Source organism: Aptenodytes patagonicus, chromosome 23 (assembly GCF_965638725.1).
Source record: "Aptenodytes patagonicus chromosome 23, bAptPat1.pri.cur, whole genome shotgun sequence".
NCBI lineage: Eukaryota > Metazoa > Chordata > Aves > Sphenisciformes > Spheniscidae > Aptenodytes > Aptenodytes patagonicus.
In genome coordinates, this window is record NC_134971.1 from 2,569,745 (window position 1) to 2,591,344 (window position 21,600).

The window sequence follows — 21,600 nt, forward strand, 5'->3', positions numbered from 1 at the left end:
GAGGTAAATGGTGTTGCTTCATATTCTTGCTTGTTACCCGTATCTAACAGGAAAATTCTCATTTCACCTGAATTTATATTTAGTTGTGTGGCAGTTGCTATGCCCTGCTGCCATTCATTTCTACTCCTCCAAAGGTGCAGGAAAATGGGAGGTATCTAATATTGGCTTCAAAGCGACACCTTAAAAACTATGGTAAAATAAGATATCATTCCCTCACACTGTCAGAGAGGAAATTCCGTGAACTATCCTCAGTACCTCACCTTAATACTTATTTAGTCTATGTACTGGAATATGTGAAGTCCCTGTAAATAGACAACAGATAATTTATTATAACTGATTAGCATGACACTTTAGTTTACCTGTCAAAATGGCCAACACAGCTGGGATATGGGCTGACGTGGAAACAGTGACCAACCTGCAACCATGGCAGCCTTCTTGGGGACACCTATGAGAATTCAAGTGTGACCAGTGATTGATTTTTAACACCTTTGAAGATGAGTAGGTCAGTTAAATATATAGGGATTTTGGATTCTCCTTTAGTTTCAAAGGCATATCTTTGGAGTACAAAAAAGAATCAAGAGTATTAACAAGCCATTTCTGGGGCAAAAGAGGGCTTGATGCAAAGCAAAATATATACACTCTTTTCAGTTTGGATCTCTAAAAACCTGCATTCTTTCAAAAAAGAGAAGAATATGGGGACAATGCAAAACCAGGATAAACATCACATATACTATTATTAGAACAAGTGCATAGGGAGGGCAAGTTAACTTGTATTGATATTCTCTTTGTCATCCATATTCCAGGCTTCTTTTGTCCATTTCCTTAATATCCATAAATCTCATTCTCCACCCAGGCCGATTCCTTGCTCCTCCCCACACGATCTCCACACAGCTCATAGATATCATTGGTCACAAAGCCACTTTCAGTACTGGCCAATGTCACAAAGCCACTCGTTGATGTATTCATTGCTGCATCATCATAATCCCTGGAGAGGCTGTCAAGCACCTTATCTTCCTGTGTACGGAAGGAAGAATTCTTAGTGTCAGGCCTGGTTCCAGCCAGATCTGCTTCTGATTGCTTCTTGATTACTTTGTAAATATCCAGATTTGTACTGTTCCTCCTGGGGTTAGACAGCCATGCATCTTCCTCCTTTGGGCTTGCATCTATTCGCTCCTGTCTCCTTAGGGATGGAAGAAAGAGCAGAAGTCATAATATGCTTTTTTACAGAGGCAAATACAAAACAATACCACACCTCTCTTACAGTAATTTAATGATGACCCTTGAGGAAAGCTGACACTCAGAACCTGGACTCAGGATGACATTTGTTATTACTTGCCGTTCCAGGTGTGTGGCAGCAGGCTGCACACCTGGGGTAGTTCCATGGCAGGACCTGGTGAGGTACCCCTTGCAGCCTGCTGCTGGCTGAGATGCTGAGGCAGAAAAACTCGACACTGACACTCCCAAAACCACAGCAAGCATCCCCACCAGAGGTACTGTGCACACAGGGAGAGCAGGGAGAGGAAACTGGTAAACGTCATTTGCTCCAAATGTATATCCTTTTATTTCTATTACTATGTTTTTCACTTTTGATGGGGCTCTTCTGATAATTCCAATCTTTTCTTTAATAAGAAAACTTAAGTGCTAACACTTCAAAATCATCATCTTGTTTTACACTATTCCCTAACTACTATATGTCTGTGAACATAATAAAACGGCATAATGTGATTTACGTAAAATTTTACTTCACAAATAACTCAGCCTGGAGCACCCATGCCACTTTTTAAACAGTTATTTGGCTGAAAGCAGTCCTCTCCAGAGCATCTTACAGGATCCTAAGCCAGCTGTAAAATGATTGCCAGGACAAGGTATCACAGGTTCACTTGTTACGCAAAAATGTCACTTACCTTTTCACAAAAAGCCAAAACCAGAAGATGGCTGTAACAACCATCAGGAGAAGCAGCACAGGAATGCTGGGAATAAGGATGTAGGCAAGACTCTGAACAGGTTCTAGGGGTAAAAATGAGATTCCGGCTTTTATTCACTTCGAGTTGCATTTGACACGCACAGAGCTTCATAGAAAAACTAACAGCTGCAAAAGGCAGCATCATCACACCTCAATGGGCTTCTAGTCTTGTTCATAATCTAGCAGTATCTACTTCTTCTCTAGTTAAGCAGGTTAAAGTAAAATAAGCTCAAATCTTCAAGATGAGCAACCAACAAGCCTCACTGTCTCACTGTAAGGCGGCAACGGTAGTGCAAATTAATGAGATATGCTGTCTTTTAAAAGCTTAGGAACCACCAGCCAAAAGATTTCAGAGAGTAAAATGTCTTTTATGATCTATGAATTTGTAGGGGGGAAGTCAGTGTGGTAAGAAGAAACTGAAAGTTTTTCATAGTTAATAATAGACTTACAAACAAAATATCAACAATTTAGACATTCAATAAATTAAAAGTACCTTTTTCAGACCCAAAATACTTTGCACAGCTTCATATTTAGAACATTTTGGTAGCCAAAGCAATCGGTTTAGGTTTGTACTGGAAAAGATTTGAGGGAAGGTTTTTTTTCAGATGGAGTTGTCTAAATTCAGTCTTCTACATTTAGGGTCACACACTTCAAACTGAAATGCTGACTGTTTGCAGCCACATGTGAGAAATGTGGGCCTGCATAGTTAGAGAGAGATCAGGCCAGCTGTTGAATGCACAACATACCTTTGGCTTCTACAACTGTTACATTAACATCTTTCTTATGGTGTTCTTCTGGGAATACTGGGTTCAAGGGCTCTGTTACAACATCTGGAAAGAAGCAGCTTAATTAATATTGCAGATGTTATTTGAAAGAGATTAAGTATCATAAAAAGTGAGGGTGAGAGGAGATTGAAGAGACTGCCAGCTGCAAAGATGTGTAAGGTGTACTGGTACTCTTTTGCTTAGATTTCTGCAGCATGACCAGTGGTCCCAGATACTGCATCAACAACAGCAAGACTGTGTTCCTGCAGAATGGATTGTAGAACAGCACCAGGAAAGTGCGAAGTGCAGGGAAGTTTCTTGCTCAGTAAGTTTTCAGTCTGTGAATGTCCTTGACAATGAATGTAACGGAGAGTATTTCTACTGAAAGTTAGCATATCATTAAAAAAAGCCCCAAATATCTGTAACTTACCTCTTCGAGAATTCTCTATTGGAGCATTCGTTGGCTTCTCTAAAAGAAAAAAGATATGCACAATTTCCTCATAAGCTTGAGTAGGGACACCAAGTGAATACAGTCTAATACATGAGCACCCTTCTTTAGTGTTCTCTCTCCCTCAGGCCCCATTTGACATCTCAAATACTTTATAAAAATCCTCTGAGAATTCATATAAGTCACAAGGCAAGTAGCTACAGATATTAGATACTGAGATTGTTTTCCCCACAACTTTTGCACAAATTTAAAGAAATCTGTCTCCCACCAGATCTTTCCAGTGAAGATAAGAAAGGGTTTCCCTATCTGTTACTGCTATTTCCTCATACCTCCTCTTGGGGATTGGGAGCAGGTTGGTTTTTAAAGCTACAGAATGACTCATTACCAAGAGAATATTTGCAAATGAAGTTATTTTTCATGTTACATCTGTCATCGTTCCACTGAAACATGTAAGGACCTCCGACACCTGGTGGGGCAGATGGCTGGTAGTACATCACAACACAGATTTCACTCCCACAGGATGGCTCATCTACATACCAGTTCCTACGAAAATACAACAAACATGTCAAGTAAGACTTGACATCACTTTCCATGGTACTGCAGAAGCTCAGATGGGAACACAACATACAGGGCACCACAGAGGGCAAAGTCAAAGAGGAACATGCCCCACCCCACCCTCAGCCCCCCGCTTCCACTGTGTAAAAGTAGGAACAATAACAATACAATTACTTACAGTGTATCTTCTCTAACTGGAATTCTTAATTTTCAAAGAAAACTCAGTGAGCAAGGTGTTCAACAAATATTAGGGAGTGAAGGGCTGAGTACCTCACTGCCTGAAACTCCTCTGTGAGGCTGAGTAAAATCTCAGGAGAGCTTTGACTTTCTCTACACAATCTTAGACCTGTGCAAAATCATCTATCAAAATGATTTTTGCTCTGGCCTCAGTACCCAATGCCTGCAAAATTTTGACACCTATTTAATAAGAAAATGAAAAAGCTAAAGCAGGATCTGTTTTCCTCTGTCTAGAGAAACACTAACATGAAAAAACCCTGTATTGTGGAAAATATTTTTTTTTGTAATAATAAACTTCACCACTGGAAAACTGCGTAGGCCTTTCCAAGTAGTACACAGGAAGGAGGCTTCACTACTTAGCACTCTGTAATACAATCGTTACTGAAAAGGCATTTCATGCATCTCAGAGAAACACTTCTAAGACTGTGTCCTGAGTTTGAAAAAATATTCAATACCCACTGATTTCGGAACAAGCAATGTTCTGCATGCCAAGCACTTTCTGAAAGCTGATCCATACAATATAAATAATTCCAGATATACCAAGGTATTCAACACGGAAAAAACCCCACACATGTTAAAGCAGTATTTTTTCAATCATTACAGTACTGTATTCCTCCCTCACTTCCTTCCTCCCCTAGTGCCCCCCCCCCCCCCCCCCCCCGCCCCTGGTCTTTTCCATGGCTTTATCATTTAGCATAAATAAGCTGTGTCTCACCAATGAAAGGCAATAAAGCTATGTCTGTTTCTTAGCAGCAGCAGATCTGGTTCTAGCTTCCTATTATCTACCCCCAATATCTGAACCACAGGAGAAACTTTAATATATTGAAGAGTACTAAAAGCAGTTCTGTTTTATTCATTTCCTGCACAGAGCAACTAAAATTTCTAATGGGTTCCCAAAGCATAAAGTTCACAATAACAAGGTATTTTTACACATTTCCAATATAAAGAAGAATGCAAAGACAGACTTGTCATACATATGACATGTTGCCATAAAATATTTAGGAATGTTTGGGTTATTTAATGACATTTGCAGTTCAATCACTGTAAATGCAGCAAGAAGCTCAGGATAGTAAGTGAACATTGCATAGTTTCATTTTTTAAAATTACTTTAATAACAGGTTCAATAGTAAGTATCTACCAGGCAAAACTCTCTTGAACCTGAAGTTCACTGTAGAGCTGGCACCTCGTTGCTAAGGCTTTCATCAACCTGGCAATGTTTGGAGCAGATTTTCTACTTCTATGCCACAGAAAGGCAGCCCTTTTAGGCCTGGATCTAAGAATATCTTTTGCTTAGAAAACTGTGACTCATGATTGAAATCAAATCATAATTTAGCAGAACTTTTGAGGCTAAACACATTTTGGTTCTACGCTGAACAGAAATGTGAAAGTAGTGAAAACAACTCCAGCAAACTTGTATTGGTTGTAAGTGTTGTTGCCTTTATATTTTAATTACAGCAAATGCTGTGGTTCCGCTTGCCTTAAGACAAGGAGGCAGAAATCTAACAAGTGTTGTGAAAATTTTAATTTCTCATGTCTACAATAAATACTGCAGCTCTCCGGTTTTACTGTCTCACAGGAAAAAAATGCTATTCCCTCAGCACGTAGAAGGAGAAGGGCCCATCGCCCAGGACATCGGAGACAAAACTTCAGGGGATCTGAAGTGCAGGAACCTTCAGGTCAAAGCACATATTTTGTACATGCCTAATTGGAGATTTTTAAGACCAGTTCGCTTGTTCTTCCCCCTCCTTTTAGCAATCAAAAATTACCAATCTAGCCCAGGCTAGACACTCTAGGTATCTTATATAGAGCAACAGAGAGAGAGCAGGGTCTCTAGAGGGTAATTTGTCTACCCCTTACATCTGGATGGTATGAATCACATCTGGATGGTATGAATCGATCTCTGGAGATACTACCGCTCTTCAGTGACTGCAGAAGGAACACAGATGACAGCTGGGACAACACTGCTTGATTCTTTTGAAAGAATCCTTTCTGATTGCTAAAGGCAGGTGACAGTCCCTGATCAGGTTGCTTCCCAGTCTCACTCACGGGTACCTACCGGAACTTGGACGAGCTGCCATCTGACCAGGAGTAGAGGTTCTGACACTCTGTACTATTGTCTACCTCCTCCTTTTTCCTCCTAAGCCCTATCCAAAAATCTCCATCAGAAGCTAAGAGACTCTCGATAAATTTTTCAATCAGTCTTTGCTCTGCTTCTGTTTCAATACTGACTAGATGTCCACCATCAGCTCTGCAGGCAAGGTGTGCTTCTTCATAGCTGATCCTGCGTGAAGCATCATGAAAATAAACTATTTTGTAGCATGGTTGCTGCGTTCCACCCCGGCAAACTGTCTGTCCTGCAGAAATGGAAAGAAACCTGTTACAGAAACTATGCTTGTTAGTACCAAAAGTGAATGCTAGTACTTCCATTTGGTTGAGTTCTGCACTGTACGTACAATAGTCTACATGGAAAACACAACACAGGTAAAAACCCTCTTGTATTACTTGACTGGCAAATGGCATCTCCAAACTTTTCTTACGGCACGTAACAGTTTAGGTTGATCTGCACAGCACTGTTCTTTCATGTCCTGCACTTCTCAGCCCCTTCATGAATTTTCTGCGATTTGAAGACCCTAGGAGTTCCTTACGAAGAAGCAATGCTGTGCCAGAGAGCATGCTGACATGTGCAACCTTTTAAAAAGAGTTCCTTTACAAGGGTTCAAGGAGGCTTTTTAAAATTATTATTATTTTTAAGGAATTTAAATGGCTAAAATTAGAGATCCCCTTACACAAGCAGAGATAACAACGATTTATCTTCTGGGGTATATGTAATAGTTTCATGGAGTATATACTGCAGTGTATCAAGATGTGTTCACGCAGTCCAATTGTAAGCATTGCTCTGCACTGTAATGTTACTGACTGCCCAGGAAGTAAACAATGTCTGTTTTCAGACTGTCATAAGCCAAGGACTTTCTCATGCATGAAGCAGCATGGCTTATTTTGATTACAAGGAAAGTAAAGATCAAAGTGAAAAGATACATAATCTAATATTATGCACTTGTATGTTTCTCAGCAGAAGAGTCCCAATATTTAGACTGTGGAAACAAACAGTTTTGTTTTACTCAGTAAATATTTCTTTTCAAACACGCAGGCAGACACAATCTGCTAACCTATATGTTTTTACAGAAGAAAAACATTTAGCAACATTTGTAACGTACTCAGAACAAATGGGATGTGAAGACAGTTCATTATAAAACCCTCCATGGGATATATGCTGGCTTTTCTTTATTCTTACATGCTCCTGCATGGCCACTCTAACAGTAGGAATTTAAACACCTTTTGTACCGGAATTTTTGAACAGTTAAGTACTCAGAATCACAGAGTCTGCTAACATTTTACACAGAAATTAAAACTGGCTGTACTGCAAAAGCAGTATTTAAACATACATCTCTAGGCATAACCTGTGTTTCTCTTGTTAACTTAACACTCATGCAGGCTTGGTGAAAAAGGCAAAAAACCTTACCTCTTCTGAGGGATATGTCCACTGCTATTGTGAAAGACATAAGAAAAACACAGATGGCATATTGTTATTAAAAAACTGCAGCAACTGTGTTGAAAAATAGCGTCACAAACCGCACTCGGATTCTTTTCTGATACACAAACATTTTTTTTTCCCCATTAACTGGCAGAAAATCTTTGTCGTATCAGCCAAACTTGCCAGTGCTTTCAGCTAAGGAAAAATTTATTGTAGTTGATTACTGTCTAGACTTCATTGCTAGTTAGGTTTCCAAATATAGTTTAGGTAACAGAGGACAATTGGATATGTAGCTCTAACCAATACTGAAAGTGTTCCTCATATTTTCCCCTTATCTCCTCATTGCCTGCATGGGATCTGCCTCAAAGCCTGCTGACTTCAGTGAGCCTTGGTAATGCAAGACTAGGGATGAGTCAATTATACTGAGAAGTAACAAATTCATGAAAAGAAATACATCTCCAACCCCACAGCTGGCAGCTCAGCCCTCTAACTCACTCCCACAAAAGTCCTACTGCGGACAAGAACATGGCAGAATTAAAAATGTATTTATAGATATAATAAAACTACTTGCTTTATGTTGGAATAACATGAACATTTCACGGGTGACAGTGTTCAGGCTTTCTGCTGAATATACCAACCTATCAAGTCAGGCAGAAACTTCCCCCAGACTGGCTATTCTGTGCCCTAAAGCCAGACTAGACTACCTACCTTGGGCACTACATCCAAAAATACTGCTGGTCCAGCCTTGAGCTGCCATATATCTGTTCCTGTGAAAGGCATCTAAATAGGCGACATTCCTTTGCACAAAACCAGGAGGACAGACTGATAATCAAAAGAGACTTTGTAGAGGAAGAGTGAGACAACCTAGCGTTGGCTGGAAACTCAGCCAGGCTGGTAATCCCCACTGAGGGTCGGATGACAAGAGCAGTTCTGTTGGCCAGGGCAGCCCTTAAAATTCCTAGAACGGAGGCAGAAATGCAGCAGAAGGGTTTCTCGTTGGAAGAGGAAAATGGAACTGGACTATCGGCGGGCCCCCTTCACGACCAGGAACGCAGGGGTGCTCCCACCCAAGGCGGAGGACACGGGGGTCTCCCCAGGGCAGGGCTACCTCCCGCTGGGGAGTTAGAAGGGAAAAATCACCGCGCAAGCTAGCGCACACACATCCTTGCCTATGTCGCAACGGCTGCCCCGGGCAGCCAAACCCTCCCAGCGCAAGAGGGCAGCGGCCGGCGGAGCCGGCGTGCCCGCTTCGAGCCGGGGGACGAGTCCCGACCGGGCTGCGAGCCCCGCGGCCGGCACGCCGCGCTCCCCGGCACCCTCGGCGCCGACCCCGCTCCGCGGAGCCGGGCAAGCGGAGGGACCGCCACCCCGTACCGCCTTACCGCTGAGCAGCCGTGCCCCCGCAGCCCAGCCCAGCGCGGCGGCGCACAGGGCCGCGGCCGCCAGCATCGTCCCCGGCTCCGTCGGCGTGCGCTGGGCGCCCGGCTCGCCGCACCGCCCGGCCCCATGCGAGCGGCCCTCAGCCCGGCTGCCGGGCGAGAGGGGAGGGAGCGGGGAGGAGCCGTCGCCTCCTCCCTCCCCGGGCTCCGGGCCAGCGGGCCGGGCGCGGGTCAGCCCCTGCGCGGGTAGGAGGCGGCAGCGGGAGAGACCCCCTGGCTCGCCTCCCTCGCTGCGCATCTCTCCTCCGGAGGCGCCTGCCTCTCCCGCGCCGGGGCACACGCCAAGCCCGCTCCTCTTCCTGCTGCTCCCGTTCTCAACTGTCCCCCGTGCCACACTTCAGACACCTCATCGCTTCTGCGTGTTTCCCCCCGCTCCAGCTTTATAACTTCCCTGCCCCACACACAAACGACAAGGTGTGAGCACAGGAGACATCTCCATCCACCGCAACGTGTGAGTGATGGAAACCGCACCTGCAGTCCCGGAAACCGAAGGCCGACCCTCCTCATACTGACGTGCAGCTGCCTTTAAGAAACTGCTTCAAGGCTGAAAACAGAACACAAGAACTTTGTTTCAAACATTAATAAACGCTGAGCCTGCTTCCTGGTGGCTAGGAAGCTGGAGTGCACCTGTTTCCGGGAACAACAGCTCTCCAGCTAAGGTTTTAATGGCTCAGCCTCTAAGAGCTTTTTGCAGGTTGCAGAAGGGGAGCAGAGCACCAAAATGAATGAATACATTGGAACATAGAGGGGGGCACACATGTGAGAGAAATGTGTTTTCCTGTAGCAAATTGTATCAGTAGATGATATCTGGCACAAACCTGAAGAAAATATACAGTCTATCTTCTTGTAAAAGATGTAAGCATATGTCTTTCCAGTTCTAGAATTCCTAGCATCCCAAATGCATTGACACTTTTGCACTTCATTGCCCTTTTCCTTTCATGATGACAACTTCAAAAAATCCATAAATGAAACAAGCATTTTTATTTCCTGCACACTGAGAAGGCAGTAAATTGAGCCCCCCACTTTGTCTCACAGTACATTGGTGTAAGATGCCAATAAAGAACAGAATTCAGAGTGATTTTGAGGCTTGATAAGCAGCTATTGGCATACGTTGTTCACTGCTGTAGTGCCAAGTCAACAGGAAAGCAAGAGGACAATAAAAAAGTTAGTGTTTCCAAGATTAACAACAGCACATTAGGAATTAACACTTTACTAAGTAAATAAATTGCATAATTTAAAATGTTTCTGAATTAAGCATTTATTTTAACTTTAGCAAAACAAAGACATTTATGGATAGGCTGACAAGTTGCTGCAGGCCTATCCACAGCCTTTGTCACATTCATGCCATGTCTCAGTAGGAGCAACTAGATACGTAGTTAAATGAGGAATGTTCATGTCTTGAAGTCCAAAGCAGCATGGTTCTGATAGCAGGATATTTTTTCTGCGGCAAAGAAACACTTTATTCTCTCCATCAGACAATTTAGCTGAACTATTTAAGAGCCTTTATTGCTTCTTGATCCATAAGGTCAGCTTCAGACACCTTCACTTTCTGCTGGAAATTACAGAACTATATCAGATAAAGTAAATTGTTGATGGGGTAGCTGCAGCTAATCTACATGAAACGTCAATTGGTTACAGGCATACAAATGTCCTGAAAATGGTGTGGGTTTTGACTTTTTGGCCAGTTCTACAGAGAAGAGTCAGTGTGAAATAGCTGCCAGGGTGCAGAGTTCTTTGGCCCTGTCTGTGTCATCATGTCAGATGTCAGACGCAGAGGCGCCTTATAAATGCCTAGCTATGTGTAGAAAGCAAAAATCACAGAACACTAGTTCAGAGAATCCACACAAAAGAATGCCCATACAAGTATCAGAACTTACAGAAAAGTTCACTGAGAAAAACTTCAAAGGCAACAGACAAGCCAACAGAAAAATCACATTTCATCAGGTGAAGTACTGCACAGGATTCATATTCCAAATTTCTCAGTAAGTTCTACACTCAGGCACAAAGCAGTTGGATGAAACCATTTCAACCCACACATACTGCATTCATGTAATTGTATTGCTAAAGGTACGTAGCTTATTGGGAGATTTTTTTGGAAAGCTATTCCAGTATAATTCCCAATAGGGATGTAATTATATATCAGTATAGAAGTGCTTTATACTAGCTTAATGCCTTTCTCTAAGGAAATACTTTTCTTTTTATCAGTACACACGAGTTTACATTGCGAGATCTGTATTGATTTGTGGATTTAAAGCAATACAAATTCATTGCAAAAACCACAAGCTGCTAGTTGAACAAAGCTAAAAAACCCAAAGCACTGAACTATTTAAGCTATTTCCCCTGAATACTGGTAAGGAAGACATCATTATTTCTAATTTTAAACACTTGGAATATGAAGGCCTATGCAAATACATACACAAATCATGAGTCTGCTGAAATCAGGAAAAAGATGAGGAACAAGAAAAAAGAGGACCTACTGAAGGAAAAAAGAATCAGGAAGAGAGCGTATTCTGTCCATGGAAAATATTTTCACAAATGTAGCTCTTCTCAAAATATGAAATATTTTCTCAGCCATTCATCTGAGTTGCCACTGGAAGCAGGGATCGTCTTGGTCAATACAGACTCTAAATATTTTGTGAGACATTAGTAAATTTGGTATGATCATATTTTCTAGTAATGAGTGCTAACAGACCATTACAAAAACACAATTATTCTAATTAAATACAGCAGTAATCAATACCCTGTGCTCTGGGTGAGTTTGCTTCAGTAAATACAGTGATGCATATTTTTCAGATTAAAATGTTTACAAGAAAAAATGTAATAGTTTAATAAACTGGACTATAGTTTTCTTCACAGGCCATAAGCTGCTACATAAAGCATGAATCTTAACTCTCCCCATGCAGTTAACTATCATTTCAGGTAAAGAGCTCCACCAGTTGTCCTTGGCACAGCTTCAAGACAGCTTAACCTTTCCTTCTGTAAGTATCTGATGATGGAAGGAAGGATTCTGTAGGTCATTCACTTACATCTGCTCCTGCAGCTGCTCACCTCAGCAGACGTTACACCTTCAGCCTTTTCAGTTGTTCCAGATACTTCTGTTTTTCTTTTATAGCTAACTTTGGAGGTAATAGTAATCCTAGAAATTAATTCCACCTAATGCCCAGTATTTTCCTGAGATATTTGCTTTCAAAATGAATTGTTGTCAGTCATTTCTCAGCTTTCATATTCATATGTTAAGTTGGAAGGAAGATGTAAGCTGCAGATTCATTGCTTAGTCTTTAAGTTGTGGATATTCAATGACACCATCTTGCTTAAACTGGTGCCAGTGTGAGAAAAATGGCCTCACTTAAATAATTTAAATGGCATTCATTAAAAGGAAGAAATTGCTGAATCAAGTACCTTGTCAGCATTTTCAAAGATGAGGTGGTTTTTAGGAATAAAGAACAACTTCATAATAAGTGTAGCTATTCGCTTTAACTCTTCACACTGTAGCTTAGCCCATGGCCCAAACGCACCTTTAGGACTGCCTTCATAGCTCCCATCTGACTGACACAACTATGTTTGAGGAAGGAGATTAAGATTTTGGGATATACGGGGCAGTGCTGATGTACTTTAAGGGCAAAAGCAACTGCCTCAACTTCACAGTACAGAGTGGAAAGTATTAGCAGTAAATGTGAAAAGAATCAGCTAGCCACTAGTTAAAAATAAGAAACCTGTCTATCCTGAATTGAGAGATGACTTACATATACTGTAATATAAGCCAAAACATGCTGTTGTAGTTCTGGTGGGGCAGTTTTCCAATTCTTCCTAGTCCCAGACTAACAGTAACAGTGGATGACCTTAAACTTGTGTTTCTGCTTGCATAGTCCCTACCTGACAGCTGCGGGGATCCTGTTTATTTTAATATATACTTACTGACACTGGAAAATAATAGCATTTGCATTATTCAGGAGGTCACAGCCAAATGCCAGAAAGGAAACTGTCCGACATAACATAACCAGATTGTCAGCACTCTCAGGCCTAATGTTTGTTACAAATTAAGGAATCCTTCACTGCCTGGTTTAGCAACCATTGCACCTATGTCACTGGTGTAAACTTAAGGGAAGTCTACTTCAGGTAATTTCATCCCACGTGTTTCCAAAGTCTTCAGGTATTCCTAAAGGCTTAGTTTACCAGCTGTATCTTACAGACATGTGCGTGATGACAGAGACAATTTCAACAGGGCTCCACAAGAATGCTGCAGTGCATCCAGGCAGAATAATTTTCAGGATCAAACCCTCGCTCTGGATTTGTGTGTCAGTATTTGTAAGGCTGACTTTCCAAAGAATGTGAATGAGTCATCTCATGCAACATGACATGATGATGTAATATGCTATTTTGGTGATCTATTTTTGGATCTATGACAGGGCAATAAACATGGGAACTTCTTAAAATTTGGAAAAATATAGCCAAAGAAAGCAGCTATACAGTGTGACACTACTGCCAAGGTCACACTGGTGTTTCTTCCCTCATTCAGTCAAGACATGCATTGGAAAGGAACAGGCTTTCTGGTATTTCCTGACCCTTTCAGAAATGTGGAAACACTTTGACAGCTGGTCTTTTTCCTGATTTTCTGAATTCCAATCAGAATAGCAAAATTAAAGTCTTCATAACTTTTAAAAAACGCGTAAGCTTCCGCTTCCTTCCCTTAACTGCTATTTAGAAATAAATGGAACATATTTAGAAAGTAAAGGAGTAAATTACAGAACAATGGCAGCAGACTTTCAGGCTTTTAATGTCTAAATTTTATGATAATAGGTATTAATATAGGATAAAACTGAGCAGTTATTTACAAAATAATAATAATAGTAAAACCAGAACATCTCTCCCCCCAAAATACGGCCTGACTATTTAGACAGAGGGGAAAAAAAAACAAACCAAACTTATTTTAAGTATTTTCATTACCTTACTTGATCAGTTTTGATCTTTGGTTTATGCGGATGAGAAATCAGCTCTTTCTAAAAAGAGAGAAAGACACATTAATTATCACTAGTTCATTCTAAACTTACTGTTTATCCTGGAAGACAGCTTTATACAAACACTTAAACAAAAGACTACACTAGCAATAGTAAAGAGTTTGGTGTTTTTTAATGTGCTAATATGGTACCTGAGTAGTCCAGAGTATAAAACTCATACAAGTTATTGTGTCAGGAGGAAGGAGACTCATGTTTTGTTTCAGGCCTAGCTTTAATGCATAGAATTTGCACAAAGCAGATATACTTGGTTCAGCATTTTAATAAATTTTGAGAAGAGTAAGTACGTAATGTGAACCAACTTAAAAGCTTAAATAAGGAGGAAGAAAAAAAGAGGCTTTTATGTCTAAAATGAATACGTCATTTCTGAAGGTATCCTTTGAAATCTTGTTTTCCAAGTTACTTCTCAAATCACTACACTTATCAGCCTTAAACGTCAGTTCTACTCTCTGCTATTGAGTAATGAAATTGTATTAATTAGGATATGTAGTTCTTCGGAAGGACAGATGTTTAACCTTATATGGGGTAAAAACTCATCTATCTCTGCTTTGTATCTTGTGAATTACAACTGAAGGAAAGAAGTGCCTTAATATAATACAGACCTCTTGAATTTTCTTCTCCTGCTAAACATCCAGCCAGGCCAAGCAAAACCATTATAAATCAGTAAATTTAGAGTTCACTATTGATAATAATAAAAATCCCTAAATGGAGTTCTTCCTTTTATTGATCAAATTTAGTTTACGAGAGCTTTTTAGGAAGCAGAGCACGTGAAACCTGCAGCCAGTCTAGTAACTTTGTTATAAACTGAGTTTTAGAGTTTCAGTGGAAAAAGACCTAGAGACAATAATGAAAAAAATCAAAGCAACTAACAATGCACAGGCTGTAAAGATTCCTTTGGCATATTAAACTGAGAAATTTAGACACTTACACATAGTTGTATTAAAATTGGTTTAATTTAAATAACTGAGGTCCTTTCATTATGTATGTCTATATAGAATGCAGGGCCTTCAGCAAAATACTGCCACAGTCCTCACTGCCAGTCTGACAGCACTATAGTCACTGCTTCTGCTGTATTTCTCTTCTCAGTCCCAAGTTGTTCTAGTTTTCAAGATTCCGTGCTTTCTCATGTTTGCCCTGTTCCCTATCTGCCTCCACCAGTGAGGTCAGCTTCAGTTCCTGTCTACTCCTCCCACAAGCATCTCCACATTTTCTGTGAAAATTCTGATGTACTAAGTCATCCTTTTGAGATAGTTTGCAAGAAGACACGCAATCCATTCTCAGCAACTCTTCTATTCTGTTGTCTTGGAGAAAGTAATCAAGGCCAGCATGTTATAGCTGAGTAAATTATAGATATACCCATACAAAAATAAAATGTAGCATCAAGAAACAGTCAGTTATACCTTCAAACACTTTAACGTATTTATAATATCACTGTCTTACTCCTTGCGGTTTTCAGACTGGAAATTGTCCAATAACCATATTTAGCTCGCTTAAACTTCTTTTAGCTTCTATGCCTATTGCTTCCTACTGTCTGGCCTAAGACTTTCAGAATCACACAGCCTACAGGATCCTCTTTGCTTAGGGAATTTGTTGAATAGAACCAACTGTTCTGCATGCTTACTCAGTTCAAATTGAGGTGCTTTTGCTGTGCAAGACTGATACCACAGTATAGTTTTCAACACCCCGTGAACCCTCATATACTGAACTATGGTCCTTTGAATGCTGTCCATATTGTCAGCATGCACAAACCTTGAGATGCATCCATAATAAAAAGGAATCAGACTTACTGCAATCCTTTCTTCTCTCTGTTTCCTCAGGAAAGCTAGTATTTCTTCTCTTCTCCTGGCCTGAAAAGAAATACATTTGCCACAATGAGCTCAGAAAAATGAATTAAAAGCATGTAATACTTAACTTGATTGTAAACTTTAAATTCCTCATTGAAGCTGAGAACTAGAGTGAATATACAGCAGAAACAGGCATAACAGGTTACTAGATAAAGTACTTTGATTTCTCTTTCTTCCTGAGATCCTGAAAACACACGGCTTAGGAGAGCAACCTTCTCTTCCTAGATTTACATGGGGTTTGAAATAATCATTCTTTCCTCAAATCAGAAGGAATCATTCCAAATGTCAAGATGAATATACATCCTAAAGTTAGAAAATACTGTTCTGTAGCATCTTGACATTATAAAATTGAGGTAATTCAGGACTCACACATGTGTAATGACTCATTGCAAAAACCTTTTCATCTGAGAGGTGCAATCAGAGATAACTTTTGTCTTCAGTATGCATCTTTGGATTAAGCCAGTCTCTGCTACTCTGTAGAAGTGATTTAAAACTGCGATAATTTCAAAGGTGACCGAATTTAGTCCAGTTTTGAACTACGGAACATTTAATGACTCTTTTCAATCCACGGTCCAGGTTATTCTCTCTACAAGAAGAGAAGTACACATCCTAGAACTTGTTAAAGCTCCTCTCTTTATACAGTTGGAAGAAAAAATAGTTTCCTAGGGAGAATAAATTCCTACTGAGAGTTTTTTAGTATTCTGATTCCCAGACATCTGAGCACATCTATATATTTTTGCCTTATGGAAATGAATAGCTTTCAGCTACAGTGAGACATCACTGTTTAAGCTGAGGAAAAGCATATTAAATTGTTTTCATAAATTCCTAGCAATTTGTTATGAAACAGACATTCCAGGAAGTATTTTGGGAAAACCCTCAACCAGTGCCAGAAAGGAGCACATCTCAGCATATGACTAATAAAAAAAAGAAAAGAAAAAGAGTTTCTTATTTGTTCTTTTCCATCCAGAAATGGTTAAGAAAAGATGATGTAAAATTAATGGGGAAACCCCCTGTTTTTTAGTGCAGTGGATTCTTTTGTCTGATGACAATTTCTTCCATGCAGTTTGATTTTAGAAATTAAGCAATCTTCATTATTTAAAGTGGTTTCTTCAACAACCATTTCCAAGTTTTAATCAGCTTTAAGCCTAATAAAAAAAAATGCCAACTTTTTTCCCCCAACAGATTAATGTAAATGACAGCATAAAAGACAAAGCCCAAGCTCTAGATATTTGGGAGTCCTGATATTGAAAAGTAACACCCACCCAATATTCTGGAATTCGAATTCTTATCCTTCACAGTTATTCCCCTTTCACAAAAGGGGAGTAAAATACCTGAGCTGATAAAAAGGAAAGCAAAACTGAGCCACATCTTAGATCACAATAGGAAGCTGTATTTTTGTTCAGTAATATGGGGAGTTAATGTAAACCAATATCCAAGTAGGGCAAGCAGTGCATGCCCAGGAGCGAGAATCAGGTTCAACGAAGAGACCAGATGATCAGGCAAGTTTGTGGTGATGAGGCAGTACAAGTTTAAGTCAGGCAGGCAGTCCACAGGTCAGGCTCAGTGATGGTACCTTAGAACTTACTCACTAAAGGTAGCCACATAAGACCAAGATCAAAAGAAAAAGTGGCCAGATTGGAAAAATGTCTAGCAATACCAAGATCTATTCAGACAAGCTAAGCATTCCTATTTTAGATGCATTAAACTGATTACTCAGATTTGCAGTGTTTATAATTTTGAAATGTCTTTGTTAATCATAAACTGTCCTGTAAAGCCTGTGGGAATTAATAAATTACAGAATAGTCCAGTGAAATAAACATCCAAAAGACAACAGCTTTTTTTGCCAGGTGCCTCACTACTATTTCATATGAAATTAACTAACTAATTAAAATAAGCATTTCTAATAAATGAATTCATTGTCAGTTTGTGAAATAACAGTGTTAATGCAGCTAAGCTTTCTTTCTAAAAAACCCTGTCCCTGTACCACTGTGGAGACAACATTCACTTCCCAGATCTGCACAACAGAGCTTCCAGGTTTTGCTCTCCCAGGGGACATGCTGCAGGAACAGAATGTCTGAATCAAGTCTGAAATCTGGATTTGAACAGTAAATGACACCTATGACTGATAATAATGTGAACATTATTCTTATTTCATTCAGTGCATTGATTTTAATTTTCTTAGACTTATGTGAGGCTTATAACGTGTCCTGTAGTTGTCTAAAGTAATTTACTCATTGAAACTAATCAGTCATCTTTATGGCTGCCAGATGCCCAAAGCTGCAAAACCTTGCTATCATCTATTGTTACTGAATTTTAAAAAAATGAACAAAAGATTCAGGGAACTGTTGCTAGCTTCAGCCAGAATTCAGAAAGAAGGCTAATTGATGGTAATGGATGAGATGTATTTTGGAATTATTAATTGGAAAAGGAGGATTGCTGACTTGCAGGAAAGACTTGCAGACCTCAGCACCTTTCTGCACCTCTTGCAGATTGCTCTCATCTGGCCTGCCTCCCAAATATAGGCTAGAGGCTTTTCAGTAAAAATGTGGAACGTTTTACTAAAATGAGAAAAAAAAAGTGTAATTACAGAGTCAGGCTGAAAATGTTATTACAATATTTAATACTAGTTGTCTTAGTTTCCATTACTTCTGTGAATTGTATTCATGGTATATATGTGGAACATTAATTCACCAGTTAGATTAATAGGGGCTTTGGTAGAAGTTTGTATCAGTGTCTCAATAACAAGCACAACTGTTATCTGCATCTTCTTTTTCTTGGCAAAGTAGCAGGAGAAACCCCAAGCTCTATATACTTGGTCCAATCCCACTGTTTTGCAGGAGATGAACCTCAGTGATCTGGATACCATGTCACTTACTTTGCTTCTTTTCATGGCCAATTTAATGCTTGAGTCACTGCATAAACATGAGTATATATAACTCATAGAATGCTAAATTTTATTGATCCTATCCACCAATTACAGACTACAGGAACCATTAACTAAAGTGCTGACTGGGTGTTTGCATGCCAGATTGATGTTAGCTTTTGTAAAACTCCACTAAGTCAGAAGGCTCTGCGCAGTCCAGAAGGATCCAACCTGAAAGGCGCGACAATATCCCAGTTACGCCTTCCTTTGGAAAGACAGAATCATCTATAAGCTCAGTTTTGATGTTGTTTGCTAAAATCTACAGTTTGTTCTGCAGCTAAGTAGTTTCTACAAAATTTGAAATGGCTTGGTCTAGCAGTTCTTGGATTATACCTCTAAAAATATCACCTAAACCTGTCCCTGAGTGACAGGCTAAGGCAGAAGTATTTCTATGGAAGCCGATTTAATAACAGCCCACTGCCAAATTTCCCACATCTCTCACTCAGTGAACTCTTGGCACTAGCTGCTGCTGGGCATAGGCTAATGGAGAAGATCCATTAATAACTAAGACAACTAAGAAATACACTTATGCTTTGAGCTGTGCTTCAATGTCTCTATGCCAGGATTTTGTGTGTGAAAGTGCATGCGGCACTGGTGGGTTTTTTCCCCCCAAAATTATCCACTTTTGAATCTGGGCACTCTCAGTTGGCTACTTTTAGATACTAAATCAGGACAGACATTATGTGCTTACTATGAAGAAATTAAGTACACTGCCTACTACTTTCAGCCCTGCCCCAAGCCAGCATGACCCAACTGGGAATAAGTTTAAGCTAACCATCAAGAAATGGGCTGCATCATGCAAACCACACAGTGGGCCAGGTCCAGGCAATTTTCATTACTGTTCATCATGTCATTTCCAAAGTTCCAATATTCCACCAAATGACACACGGTGAATGGAAATATTTATGAAAAAAGAGTCGGGATCAGTGGTTCTTACTTGCTGAAGATATTTTACTTTTCCTTTAGCTTTCTCCATGCTTTGAGCTTCCCAGAGTCTCTCTCGCTCGCTGTTTTTCTCACTTTCTAAATAAGACAAATGAGAGGCAAATGAGGAAGTGGTCCTACTATCACCGTCCTTCCCAGGGGGCAACTGAACCACAGTGTACTTTGGGGCCGTTCAGAAAGTTAGTGATCCCAGTGTCTGGATCCCAAGACAGTAGGTATCAGCTGAAATATCTGTCGTGCACATAGGGGCTGTGGCTCTTCTGTCATCCAGAGCGTATTGGCATGAGTCATTATTCATTTCTGAGAGAATTCATTCCTCCCAGAAACCTAGGCAACAAAGGTTTAGCAAGCTGGGGGCACGCAGTACTTCATACTTACTTCCAGAAAGTTGTGGGCCCCGGTGCTCTCCAGTACTTCTCTCTGGAGATTAAAATCACATTAAGGGCACCTGGGAAGGTGGGTGGTAGTGGTGCAGGGAGGACATGAGGCTCTGGAGAGGCGTCTGGGGTCTGGAGACGGTGCAGGGCTCAGGCAAAAGGTTTGGGGTCCCTGGGAGAGCACAGGGCCTCGGGAGGATGTGTGAGGCCCCAGGGAAGGCGTGGGGACCCCAGGAGAGGTGTGAGGCTCTGGAGAGGGGCCCCAGGAGAAGCATGAAGCCCCAGGCAAGGTGCAGGACCCTGCAGAGAGGTGTGCGGCCCCAGAGATGGTGTAAGGCTGTAGGAGGGTCTCCTCAGGGGGCAGAGTCCCTTCATGGGGTCCCCTCACAAGGCAAAGGTCTCGCCATAGGGCAGGGTCCCTTCCCGGGCAGGGTCCCCTCACGTTGCAGGGTGGCAGGGCCTAGACGGGACTCGAGCGGCGGTGGGAGCATGGCTGAAGTCCAGAAGGTGCGGGCGAAGCCCACGTTGGCTGGGCTCGAGCCAGCAAAAAGAAGGCGCCCATCGGGCGCCATCGGGTGCTGTCCTGGCTCTGTCCCCCTGGCGCTGCATGGGGCTGTGCCCCAGTGTCCCCTCTCCATGAGGTGGGCCCACTCAGATCAGCCTGTCTACTCCTGCCCTGTGGCCACGAGGAAGCAAGAGGATGGCAGGACCCTGGTGCTGCCCATGCCACTGACATGTCCCTGTCACTGCCACCTGCTGCGGTAAGTACCTGTGACCTCTTTGCTGGGACCCTTCCCTTTTCCCTGCCATCACTGGCCTCTGGGTGCCAGGAGGGAGGACTGTAGTGAAGGTGTGAAGCCATCTCAGAGGGGACACAGCAGCACAGACATGCCTGGGGTGCCTGGACCCAGCTGCACGGTAAGGGACACACCGCCTGTCACAGTAAACATGGAAGACCAGAAGGCTGACCACATTGTTCATCTCATTTCAAGTGTCTTCAGGCCATTTTCACTCAAGTCTAGCCTCGGGCTCTCTATGAGCAGGAAATAGCTGCCACCACAGGCCTCAGTTTTATTTATTCAACAAGAGTAAATGGAGGTAAATGTGAAAACAGTGGCCTTAGACAAGGCTGAGACGAGCACAATCAGAATGGGAGGTGATGTCTGCAAATTTTGGGAAGAAAAAAACCTTTCAATTTATTCTCATGTTTTTAGTGTTCTGTACACAGAACAGTTGTGAATGAAGTGTATCACACAGTAAGGTGCAGTTGAATTGGCTTGACAAATGCACTGATGTCTCTTGCATGTGTGACAAGCAATCCAGTACATTTCACTTGTTTTATTTCACTGTCTTGCCTGTCTGTTAGATGCTTATGCAAAGAGGTTAGTCTACCTGCCTTCTGTTGCCAAAATTCCCATGCATCTGATTTCCATTGAGATATCTTCCAAACCTTTTTACCTGGCTGTGTGGCTAGTGATTGTTACTTTTGGCAATCAGCTAACTACACTGCCTAGTAACTAGGCTGATGTAAGAGGCGGTTCCCTTTCAACTCCTACTTTGA

The 21,600-nt window shown here is 41.3% G+C and overlaps 2 protein-coding genes across 4 annotated transcripts; both read right to left on the reverse strand.

Annotated features, from left to right (window-relative positions):
• Positions 1-715: 715 nt before the first annotated feature.
• LAYN (layilin) lies at positions 716-8,949 on the reverse strand. Of its 3 annotated transcripts, none has more exons than XM_076358513.1 (8): positions 8,882-8,949; positions 7,488-7,511; positions 6,024-6,321; positions 3,561-3,718; positions 3,158-3,196; positions 2,710-2,793; positions 1,905-2,007; positions 716-1,180 (listed from the first exon to the last, which is right to left on the reverse strand). In XM_076358513.1, the coding sequence occupies exons 1-8, from the start codon at positions 8,946-8,948 to the stop codon at positions 823-825; spliced, it is 1,131 nt and encodes a 376-aa protein (XP_076214628.1). In that variant the 5' UTR covers position 8,949; the 3' UTR covers positions 716-822. The 3 variants fall into 3 exon arrangements, with proteins under 3 accessions (XP_076214628.1, XP_076214630.1, XP_076214631.1); XM_076358515.1 differs by lacking the exon at positions 8,882-8,949 and adding an exon at positions 8,208-8,291; XM_076358516.1 differs by lacking the exon at positions 7,488-7,511.
• Positions 8,950-13,878: 4,929 nt separating this feature from the next.
• HOATZ (HOATZ cilia and flagella associated protein) lies at positions 13,879-20,611 on the reverse strand. The gene is made up of 4 exons (XM_076358347.1): positions 20,444-20,611; positions 19,655-19,807; positions 15,738-15,797; positions 13,879-13,935 (listed from the first exon to the last, which is right to left on the reverse strand). The coding sequence occupies exons 1-4, from the start codon at positions 20,609-20,611 to the stop codon at positions 13,879-13,881; spliced, it is 438 nt and encodes a 145-aa protein (XP_076214462.1).
• Positions 20,612-21,600: the final 989 nt, after the last annotated feature.

Coding starts and splice junctions, on each gene's coding strand:
- HOATZ (XM_076358347.1), bottom strand. CDS start 20,611: ATGGCGCCCGATGGGCGCCTTCTTTTTGCTGGCTCGAGCCCAGCCAAC. Junction 19,808..20,443: donor GGAAGGGACCCTGCCCTATG/GCGAGACCTTTG, acceptor ACTGTGGTTCAG/TTGCCCCCTGGGAAGGACGG. Junction 13,936..15,737: donor AGAGAGAAGAAAGGATTGCA/GTAAGTCTGATT, acceptor CTCTCTTTTTAG/AAAGAGCTGATTTCTCATCC.
- LAYN (XM_076358513.1), bottom strand. CDS start 8,948: ATGCTGGCGGCCGCGGCCCTGTGCGCCGCCGCGCTGGGCTGGGCTGCG. Junction 7,512..8,881: donor GGGGGCACGGCTGCTCAGCG/GTAAGGCGGTAC, acceptor CTTTCACAATAG/CAGTGGACATATCCCTCAGA. Junction 2,794..3,157: donor AATAGAGAATTCTCGAAGAG/GTAAGTTACAGA, acceptor GCTTCTTTCCAG/ATGTTGTAACAGAGCCCTTG.